General features: G+C 37.3%; 1 protein-coding gene across 3 annotated transcripts; it reads left to right on the forward strand.

The window, feature by feature from the left end:
* Nucleotides 1-356: 356 nt before the first annotated feature.
* On the forward strand, nt 357-11,400 carry LOC140747361 (transcription initiation factor TFIID subunit 6). Of its 3 annotated transcripts, XM_073079770.1 has the most exons (13): nt 357-840; nt 915-1,203; nt 1,392-1,534; nt 1,964-2,143; nt 2,509-2,678; nt 3,100-3,259; nt 3,662-3,834; nt 4,324-4,505; nt 5,228-5,334; nt 5,623-5,694; nt 6,663-6,797; nt 7,190-7,229; nt 8,656-8,687. In XM_073079770.1, exons 1-13 carry the CDS (start codon nt 604-606, stop codon nt 8,670-8,672), a joined length of 1,905 nt encoding a protein of 634 aa, XP_072935871.1. In that variant the 5' UTR covers nt 357-603; the 3' UTR covers nt 8,673-8,687. The 3 variants fall into 3 exon arrangements, with proteins under 3 accessions (XP_072935871.1, XP_072935870.1, XP_072935873.1); XM_073079769.1 differs by lacking the exons at nt 7,190-7,229; nt 8,656-8,687 and adding an exon at nt 9,921-11,400; XM_073079772.1 differs by lacking the exons at nt 6,663-6,797; nt 7,190-7,229; nt 8,656-8,687 and adding an exon at nt 9,921-11,400.
* The last annotated feature ends 587 nt before the right edge of the window (nt 11,401-11,987 follow it).

Genomic DNA, 11,987 nt, shown 5'->3' on the forward strand with positions numbered 1-11,987 from the left:
ATATATGTGTATTTTTCTTCAATTATACAAATTATTCGTGTTTTTTAGATATAGTGTACATGAGATGGCCGAAAATGAAACATCTCCTTTTATCGATACTTTGAATAATATTTTAAAAAATATTTCAAACACTAATAAGATTGTTTATATTTTTACTATGTAAAAACGAAGTGATAATTGATTTAAAATAATAAAATAAAAATTGTGCATATTCCCTATTTTCATGCGAATCTACTGTATTTTTTAATACACTGCACTGTAGTATTACAAATCTGACCTGGCAACACTGAGTCGAGTGTATGTCATTGTCGTCATTGATGTCATAATACCCATTGTCAATTTGACATATTACTTGTCAGTTGTCTCCACTCTCTAATTCTTTAGGAGTTTATCGCGTATTATTTTATTATATTTTCATTTGGATACAATAAACATTTCTAATCGTTGTTACTTTAGGTTTAATATAAAATGAAGAGAGTAAGCTATTGATTAAATAACAAAAACTATATGAAATTTGTTGAAATCAAAAAATCAAATGAATGCTATTTCGCGTGGAGTGTAGTAAAACAAAACATAAATTGAGTACTGTATAATTATTCTGACATGGGTGAATCAGAGTTAACGTTTGGGTCTTCATTGACCCTCGATTCCATAAAAGTAATAGCTGAAAGTGTTGGAATAAGCAGCTTAGGTGACGACGCCGCAAAGGAGTTGGCTGACGATGTATCATATCGTCTTAAAGTTATAGTTCAGGATGCTATGAAGTTCATGCATCACGCCAAGAGGCAAAAATTATCGATAACTGATGTAGATGACACATTAAAGATTAAAAACATAGAGGTTTGTGTCATTTGAATGTGAATATAGAATTATGTATCAAGCTTGTTTAATAACACTCTTAATTTTGTTTGTAGCCTCAATATGGGTTTATACAACCAGATTCCCTACCTTTTCGTTTCGCTTCTGGTGGTGGCAGAGAATTACACTTTGTGGAAGAAAAGGAGATTGATTTAACTGAGATTTTATCAGCACCACCACCAAAAATTCCCTTGGATGTCTCTGTCCGGGCACACTGGCTAAGCGTGGACGGAGTGCAGCCCACAGTGCCCGAGAATCCTCCTCCACTCTCTAAGGAAGCTCAGAAGCTTGAGTCTGTTGACCCTATCAGCAAGTTGAGCAAACCTAGCAATAAAGATTCAGCTGGTACTTCTTTATGTTTTTTGTTATATTTTGTTGTTAAGTATACAAATATGGGTGTATATATATTAGTAATAATATTTCTATAACATATACCTTTTTCAATTCTCATGTAGTAAATTATAATAATAATTGTAACTCATTTTTATTGCATTAGATTTGCTGCATTTTATTAACTCTGTTATTGTAAATAGTGTGTGGCAAAGCAGCGAGGTTGAAGGCATCAGAATCGGTGCATGTAAAGCAACTGGCTACCCATGAGCTGAGTGTGGAACAACAGCTGTATTACAAGGAGATCACTGAGGCTTGTGTGGGCAGTGATGAGGCTCGGCGAGCGGTGAGTTTTTTTTTTTTTATCTTACTAAGCAAATATTTTTTTTATGAGAGGGTGGTAAAATAAAATTTACTTCTCTCACAATGTTTGCCATACTTTAGGTTGCTGTATGTACCTGGGTTGTGTTGAAATAGAAATACTTTATTTTATATGTAAAATTCTCGTGTCACAATGTTAGTTACCATACTCCTCTGAAAGGGCTTTACCGATTTCACCAAATTTTATATGCATATTCAGTAGGATTGAGAATCGGCTACTATATTTTTTTTATACCTCTAATTGATAAGGGTTGTTCACCCTTAACATTTTTTTATTTACATGGCAACACAACGTTTGCCAGGTCCGCTAGTTATGTTATAAAAAATTAAATCTTGTATGGAGTTGCTAAATAGAGGAGGCACTATATTTGGCTGTATGGTTATTTGTTGACAGGAAGCATTACAATCCCTGGCCTGCGATCCAGGCCTTCATGAGATGCTGCCGAGGATGTGTACATTCATCTCTGAAGGTGTGAAGGTGAATGTGGTGCAGAACAACCTGGCTCTGCTTATTTACCTGATGAGAATGGTCAAAGCCATGCTTGACAATCAATCTTTGTATCTCGAAAAATATGTAAGTAACATTTATTTTTTTTAAATGAATAAAGGATAATAATGAATATAAAGCTTTAATCAAGTCGTCTTTTTAACGAAAAGGAATGTTTCTTAAGTTATAATAATTAAAAAAAAGAAATTCCATATAATTTGAAACTGAAGGATGGCATTCTATTTTTACCCTTACAATTTATAATGTGTAAGCGAAATAAAAGTTAATTATATGTTATATGTTATTAATAAAGAATTAACAATAATGGTTTTAATTGTAGCCTCCTAATTGAGAGGCTGAGTTTTTAACCACTAAGTTGAATGTCTATCACTGCACTACATATTTTATAATAATAATAATTTTATAATGCCATAATGTTTATTTATCTGCAGTTACATGAGCTGATCCCATCTGTATCGACGTGCATCGTGTCGCGACAACTGTGCATGCGGCCAGAAGTGGACAATCATTGGGCGCTACGGGACTTTGCTGCACGCTTGATGTCGCAGATATGCAAGACTTTTAACACTTCCACTAACAACCTACAGACAAGAGTGACACGGTGAGATATTGATTTCACTGTCAAGGAAATAAGAGATGTTTGATGGATGTAGTACATTTTAGCCCTAAAAGGAATGAATTTATACACAAATCTGGACATTTCTGTCTAATTTGGTGTCAGTTTTGTTGTTCATTGGTGCCTGTGACCACATAATGTCATAATGTGTTGCAGGCTTGATATCTAATTGTACTATAAAATAGATGATCTTATACAAGGCACTTTTAATTGTTACTTGTAAACAGTACTTATAGAGTATAAAGCCAACTTTAATTACAAAAATTTTTCGCATGATGCAAAAAGAAGCATTATTTTCTTAAATTTATCAAAAAGGAATGTATATAAAGATGTTTATATAATTTACATGCATATTTGTCATTTTAGCTGTTATGAATAATTAAATAATAAGGTTTTATTATTAAAGGTTATTCGCGAAAGCTCTGCAGTGCCCGTCGCAAACTAACAACGAGAGTGGTGTAGGGCCATTCATGGCGCCGACTGTGAAGGAATCTGATAAGACACCGTTGGCGTCGCTGTACGGCGCGGTTCAGGGACTGGCTGAACTCGGACCTGAAGTTATTAAGGTTTGTCTCATTCTTATTCTATTTATGAATAACTCTTTATTAAACACTGTTTTTAAGTACGAATATATATAATACCCTCTCAATCACACGCTCTGTAAAAACAAAGGTGGAGCACCTAATGTAGCTTTGTTATATTGAGGCGTGTGCATTGAAATTAGAGCAAAGTAGCACTGTACTGTTGCTATAACATAAGTGATGATGGTTATACATTTGGTGATTTTCGATTTCTATCACCTTTATTTTTTTTAATTTAAACATTTTATAAAATTTTCTTTCATAAAAAATTGTTTTAATGGAATTTAAACAAAACAATACAAAAGATTTTACAAAAAAAAGGCTTAGAAATATTTCATTGACTAAGACACACCCGGAAATCGGTGCTGATAGTAATGTGTTGGTAAGGTGTTCATCCTGCCGCGCGTGCGGTGGCTGGGCGAGCGGCTGGACGGCGCGCTGAGCGGGCTGGGCGGCGCCGAGCGCGTGGCGGCCGGCACGCTCAAGCACCAGCTGCTCAAGGTCATCGCGCCCGTCGTGCGCCAGCTGCGGCAGCCGCCTGACCTCCTCGAAGACTATAAGTGAGATTCATTACTGATAGTCATCATCATCAACCCATTACTGTCCCACAGTCGAATGACAAATTTTGAAAATCCCATCTATAATGTACATACATGTCTACTGATTCCAAAAATCGTATTATATCTGCAATGAATTCAGTATTATTATAAAAAAAAAAGCATATTTTTATACTTTTTTGAATTAAGCGCGAAAACGCGCGCGGTGTCATGGCGTCCGTTGTTGACGTCACATTGGAACATCCCATACAAAAGTTCAAGCAATTTAGTGACATACCCAAAAATGACGTCATTCCGGCCCGCGATAAGCGTTTCAGACAAGATGGCCGACTGCAGTGTTTTATACTTTCATTTTATTGAAAATATAGTAAATCCTAAGTTTTTTTTTAAACTGAGTCATTTTTGAGAATCCTTTCAAAATATTGTTTTAACTTATATCATTTATTCTTTGATTTTTTAGTACTGTCATTATACCTATTGTAACGTCACCAGGCGCGAGTACGGCTACCTAGGCCCGGGGCTGCAGCAGCTGGTGAGCAAGCAGCGCGCGTCGCCGGCGGGCGGCGGCGGCGGCGGCGCGGTGGCCGTGGTGGCGTGCACGCCGCCGCTCGTGCCCGCCGCGCCCGCGCCCGCGCCGCCCGCCGCGCACCTCATGCACGCGCCCAAGACCGTCGGTACGTTTCTTTTTATAATTATACCTAACGATAAGGCAGACGGGCTACCTGGTGGAAAGCAGTCACCGTCGATTATGGACATTTGCAACACCAGAGGAGTCGCCAATGCATCGCCGGTTTTGAGGAAGAGCATTGGCGACTCTTCTGGTGTTGCAAATGTCCATAGGCGACGTCCATAGCATGTCTGCTTTATCGTTAAACTCAAATATAAAAAAGAGCTCTTTTAGCACCCCTCTTGAAGAGCCCCATGTCATAGCGCTCAGAGAATACCTCAGGAGGAAGTTCATTCCACATTTTGCACGTACGCGGCAAAAATGAGCGTGCAAACCGATCCAAGTTAATTATTTCATTTTATATTCATACATTTCAATGGTTTAATTTTGGTCTTATCATTGTATAATAATTCTTTTAAATATTGTCTTTTATACTAAAATAACGATTATAATTTAACAAATCTATCTAACATGAATATTTCTAATAAGGATGTAATGTTTTGAACATTATGACATTCTTCATTAATGTTTTCTTATGATCGAGGAGCTTTGAAATCTTATCAATAATATATATTATACCACATTCCCTATTGGTATTCCTTGATTCTGTACATATTTTTGAGATTTATATAAAAATAGAATCATGCCGCACATATACGAATAAGAACTTATATTTTTCCTTGTATCTTTGAAATCGACGATTAATTTTATATGACACACTCGTAACAGAGGCGACGCGCAACGTGGTGATCTCGTCGGGCTCGCAGTCGCCGGCGCCCGCCACGCCGCCGCCGCAGAAGTTCGTCATCGTCACCTCGCAGCAGAAACCGCCGCAAGTGAGTAACAGTGACTGAATGGCTATATACATTGTATTAAGTGGAGTTTTAATGCCAGACTGACGAAATGTTCAGTTATAGATTAGAATCTGATATGACGTGAAGTAGAAATACGGGCGTAAATTCCATCCTAATCTTTAGAGTACTACATTTATTCAATAAAAATCTTTTATATGTATAATCAAAATCCATTATATGTAGATCTAGATATAGATTTATTATTCTTTATCTTAACTGTTTTTATATTACTTAGTAAATAAAATATTACCAAGATGATTTTTTCCCCAGGCTCAGCCAGCTAGCGGCCAGGGTCACATTGTAGTGCACAGCTCGCAGCCGACCATCGTTCGAAGCCAAAACGTATGTACACAACCCTATTTATATTGTTTGCGTATCGTAGGTTCAGATTGATAAAAGCAACAGATTGCGGATGTAGTGTGTGGAGGTTAGTGGCATGCTGCAGTCTAAATATTTTTCAAAAATATTTATCTTATATACTTTACAATCTGCATGGTTCCATTGTATTGATTCTAATGACACTTTTAAGAATATGAAACTTATTTGTTTTATAAGTAGCAATTTAGATAATAATTTTGTATTAGACATATGGTTGGCTGTTTTGCATTTCTGTGAGGCGATATACTTAAATATCTATTTAACAATATATCGAAATACATATTGAACAATAATACTTTGTTATTTAGGCTTTTTAAAATATGTTATACAATTTTAACATTTTGGATAGAACAATTTAGTGTATTCACCCGATTAACATGTGATCTTACATAAAAGTATTATTATAACTATGAAACCACATAAATAGTAACAATGTTATTAAAACTAAAGAAATAGAATTATTTTCTAATAAGGATGTTCTATGCTTGACGTTGTGGAAGTTACAGACAGGCTCTTGAAATTAATTATTTGTAAAGATGATAATTGGTTATTTTTTAATTGACAATAAAAATTATAACTTTAGAACATGCAGACCTGATTGGTTCATTCATACACATAAAGTTCAATTTGATTATTTGTACGTGTAATGATATGACAACTTAGGGGTAGAGTGGTGTTACGTGCATCCCGCATAGTGCACGGTGTGTGCATAACGTAACGTGCGCGTGTGCGTAACGTGCGCGTAACGTAACGCGTGCGTGTACGTAACGCGCGCGCGTCCGTAACGTGCGCGTGACGTAACGTGTGCGTGTACGTAACGCGCGCGTGTGCGTATCGTGCGCGTGACGTAACGTGTGCGTGTACGTAACGCGCGCGTGTGCGTATCGTGCGCGTGACGTAACGTGTGCGTGTCCGTGCATGTCCGGTCGTAGTCGGTGGTGGTGACGAGCGGGCCGGCGGGCGCGGGCGCGCTGCCGCAGAAGGTGGTGGTGGTGGGCGTGCCGCCGCACCTCGCCGCGCACGCGCCGCACGCCGCCAGCGCCGCCGCGCAGGGCGCCGTCAGCCAGGTATATGATCACGACGCTACACCTGTTTACGATCTGTAAATAGTGTCACGCCCGATTAAAGCTAAAATGCGCGCACGCGATATGGTCGCAGCGTGGTACTTTGCGACAGTGTAATGTCGCGTCTTGCAAACATGAGTTATTATGTATCCAAATTGATTTCCATCATTCATACCAATAACTGACAGTGTAGTTCGGTGTTTTTATTATATTTTTTGCCATATTTCTTGATAGAAAGCTACATGTACATGTACGAAAGTACATATAGGATAACTTCTGCCATCTGTCATACCATACCAAATAACCGCTTCAAATATTTGAGAACTAATCATTATCGCTTGTTTCTTTTTTCTAATTTTCTGTTCATTTGTGTAAGGGTTTTCATTTACTTTTAGTATGCGAACTTCGACACACCTCATGCTTATGTGCAGAAGCACCCACACTAGCGATGCGCGATTGTTAGTAAAAACAATCGAATTATTCGATTGTTATTGTGTTCGATTGTATTCGAATAACTATCGAAATTCTTCGATTGTATTCGAATAACTATCGAACAATCGAAATTGTTCGATTGTTGGTCGATTGTTCGATTGTTCGTCGATTGTTCGATTGTTCGATAGTTCGATTGTTCGTCGATTGTTCGATTGTTCGATAGTTCGATTGTTCGATTGTTCGTCGATTGTTCGATAGTTCGATTGTTCGTCGATTGTTCGATTGTTCGATAGTTCGATTGTTCGTCGATTGTTCGATTGTTGGTCGATTGTTTAGTACACGCAAAACTAGTAACAGCGCAGTAAAGCGATACGCGATTGTTACGTAAAAATAGAACTATCGAAGCTATTTGGTTGTTGGTCAATTATTTAGTATACAAAAAGCTACTAACAGCGAGGAGCCCCTAATTTCTGTGTTTAAGAAATCTGAGTCAGTCTTATATACTTGGTGGGGGAATCGCACGTGCGTTGTACACCCTTCCGCTGCTTCGTTGCATTCCGTTATTTAATGGTGCGTCCACACCTTGCTTCTCGCACTGCTCACTGCGCCACGTGGCCACACACTCTCACACCCTACTCGCGTTATTAACATTATCTTTCTTCAAAGATATAGTATTTCACCGATTAATTTTAATGTAACTATGAGTACATAATTTTTTGTGATACCTTTTATCTATAATATACGCTAAACATATTTATATTACACATTTTATATTTTCTGATAATATTTTTCTATAATATGCGCCATGAAGACGTATATTATATTTTTCAGATGACCTCTTTTCGAAAACGTTGTTATGAAACGAACTTAGGGGATGACTACGACATCTGGATTATCGATGATACTCCATAGTATTTGATACAAAATGATTTATGGTATAATTATTTCTCAACAATATATAGTACAATTGACTAAAATGTAATACAATACTTTACATTTTCCAACCAGTGGCAAGTGACGAAAGCTTTGCAACACGACGCACCTGTACATTGTCTTGAGCACACGTATGTGGCCGCGCAGTATAATTTGTATTCGGTCGTCGATTGTTATTCCAAGGTCGATTTTTATTCGTACGTCGATTGTTATTCGTAGGTCGATTGTTATTCGTACGTCGATTGTTATTCGTACGTCGATTTTTATTCGAACGTCGATTGTTATTCGTACGTCGATTGTTATTCGTACGTCGATTGTTATTCGTACGTCGATTGTTATTCGAACGTCGATTGTTATTCGTACGTCGATTGTTATTCGAACGTCGATTGTTATTCGATTGTTTTTTTGTTACTACGAATAAATCGACAATCGATTGTTGATTCCGTCGATTGTCGATTTATTCGATTGTTTTTTTTAGAACAATCGCCCATCGCTAACCCACACATATACTAATCGCCGCCATCAAGCAAAACATTAATGGTTCGTCAAAAATTTGTAAGGTTTTATTTATTATGGTGCTATTTCAAGGGATATTGGACACGATTGGAATGCTTTAAAATTTGTTACCTTATGCGAAATTTCTACCATATTTGCATGTTGCATCTGCTGGCATTCAATAAAGCTTGGTCTGAAGTTATGAACACAATCATAGCATGTTTATTATAATATGGTGATTTTATAAATCAAATAAAATAACTATTTATTCTTACACGTTCTGATTTGATCAAATTTACATTTTCAATAAATAAATACAATACAGTAAAATCGTTAATTAAAACTGGACCAATTTAACATAATAAAAAGTATAAATTAGTTAAGATTATGTTCTCTGCGATAATCATATACCTACTGTGTCCTACTTAAACTGTCATTAATTTAAGTTTCACTGCTTCTCTCAAACCATGACAATAATTTCCCTCAAAACCCTACTTTTTAATTTAACTATTACACAATATATACACAAGCCTGCTTCTAGTGAGGTAATTTGAGTATTAAGGGACTTGGGACTTGTAACAACAGCTGAGAGGGACACAGGCACCACCATGTGACACTATTTAAACCTTTAACGTTAACAGACTAGTGGGCTTAAATCTTGTAGCCCTGTTCAGAGGTGGTGTCTAGTGACCCAGTGAGTGTGGCTGACTTTCTGTGTGGCGTCAGTTACTCGGGTTATCATTAGTATGAGTATCAGTGTATTTGAAATAACTGGTTTGATGTGGCCTATTAAATTTGCCGCTCTGGAATAACTATAGGAGACGAGCTTTATTTAGTAAAATGGTCGGTTGGTAAAAGTCTCGCTGTTGGTATCAAATGTATAAATTCTGCTTGTGTTTGTTATTTAAGTGTTTTTAAAGAGTTCATTTCCACTGCAATTTGAGGCTCGTTTGATCTTGTGGCTTGCGATATGGCTGTTGAAAAGGGACTTTAGATTTATATGTTCAATGTCGAACACATAACAGAACACATAACAGACATTGCAATATCCATACTCCGTAAGTTAAGAATATTGGTTTGTTAAGGGATGTTGGTAATACTAAAATAGAAACATTCGAAGAATACATATTAATTAAAGAATTAGCATTGTAGCATTTTTTCATGTTACAGCACTTTAAATAAAGAGTTAGATCAACGAAGGCTATTCTGTCTACAGATCAGTTTACATGTTCTGGTTTAGAAGTTAAATGTGTGTTGGTGTCGCAGGCGCCGGTGTCGGTGGTCGCGAAGCCGGTGTTCTCTCGCGGGGGCGCGCAGCAGCCGCCGCCCGAGCTGGACGACCTGTCGCACCTCGCCTGACCCCGCCTCGCGCTGGCCCGACCTCGCCTCGCGCTCGCCTCACCCCGCCTCGCCCTCGACGCACCCCGCCTCGCCCTCTCCCCCCGCCTCGCCCTCTCCTCCCCCCGCCTCAGCCTCTCCGTCGTCAAGCGCTGCCTCAGGAGGGCACGCTGAAGCTGAACACCGGCCCCCGAATCGCAACATCACGCTTCACTATTGAAATATGTTATCTTGCTGACAGTAAGGCATGAAACGTTAAATATGCTCAGACCTTACGACTTTTATATTGAATTATTCTACATGCGCACACTGATTTTGTTCAACGTTATATATGATGATGTTAGTAGCTTAGTAGTTTGATGACCTGCGTGGCGGAGCGGTCACCATTCCGATCTGACGTGCAGAGGGTCTCGGGTTCGATCCCCGGCCAGGCAGATGGTTAATGATGAATTTGTTCTGGGTCTGGGTGTTTGTATATTAGTCTCTGTGTGTGTTCTACAGGGAATCCTAGTGTGGGCTGTGAGTATAGAAAGTCTACACTCTTATATTTTCTTTTATTCCTTATTTCAGCAATTTCTTTAAAAAAAGTGCGTACGACGTAATTCCTTTACATATTTTTTGTGAGGATTTATATTATTATTGAAATCACGAATTTCGTTGTATATATAGTTTGTTGCATATAATGTATCTTTATTATTGATAAATTTTGAAGTTATTATGTTATGGAAGAGCATATTTGACGGTTTTATTCCGTGATAAAGTATAATATGATATAGTTCGAGTCGCATAGTATAATCAAGAAACAATAGACGCACATCATAATGGTTTATGGGCGAGGAAATTACTCATTTCTCAATATTGTTATGTACGTTATAGGTTATATTCTTCTATATTTCTACATTTTTTATTACTTTTGGATTTTTATAATATTTTCCATATTCCATTATTCCATATTATATCCAATTCGCATTATTAGTGTTATTTTAAATAATTACCTATGTAAATAATTTGACTTACATTTTATAGGAATAGATCGTATATGATTTATAATGATAAGAATTCATTTAAGAAGTTTATAACTTATAACTTTATACGCAGTCGTAGCAAAATAGATAATATCAGTTTAACGCAGTCCAAAACCTTCCGTTTATTAGAAACCGTTTCTGTTCTTATTTATTAATTTTTATCAACACATTCTCATAAAATAGTATTGCACTCAAATATGGACATATATTTTTAATTCTTATAGTATGATATAAAATATATTGAAAGTTTATTTATTAATAATAAAGTCCACTGATGTTGCTAGTTGGGTAACATGATGCGATGTATTTTTCTTAGAGTTTCAATTTTTCCGACAATTTAGTTTAAGAAAAGTCTGATATGTTAAATATATAATAGCATTTATGATTAATATATTGTTTCATTACACACCCTTTTTATAAAACACCTTGATTAGCATCAAGCTATTAGTATCAAACTATTAGTATAGTGTAATGCAAAATGTATTCGATGTAAAATATAGGTTTCAAACAATGGTCATTCGAGGAATTCAAATGAGCCGCGCTCCGAACGGTGCTTTAGATTCGTCACAAATTCAAGGGTTAGATTGCTTGCGGCTATTCTAGTGGCATGTGAACGGGTAAATAGGCACCGAATCCTCGCATAATAGGCACAATGCCTCACAATGAACGAATGCCCACTCGACTGAATTGATAAGTGGGTTGTGCCGCGCTCGGCGTGGGGAGCCGCCCGCCCGCCCGCTGCCGCCTGGCAGATGATGCATCGCGGGTGCAACGATGTGCCTATGTACACGGTGACCTCACAGAGGCGAAAATGATCATATTAAACATAATAATAATTTACACAATGAAATGTCTAAATTATTACAGCGTAATTTACACATATTGGGAAAGATAATGTTAGAGTTAATTTGTAAGGTAATAAGATAAATTGTCTTTCCAACTGTAATTAGTAACATTTTAAATTTTACGT

The sequence above is a fragment of the Epargyreus clarus genome, unplaced genomic scaffold (assembly GCF_041222505.1).
Source record: "Epargyreus clarus isolate Ecla_fem2 unplaced genomic scaffold, WU_Ecla_fem_2.2 ptg000014l, whole genome shotgun sequence".
In the NCBI taxonomy this organism is placed as follows: domain Eukaryota; kingdom Metazoa; phylum Arthropoda; class Insecta; order Lepidoptera; family Hesperiidae; genus Epargyreus; species Epargyreus clarus.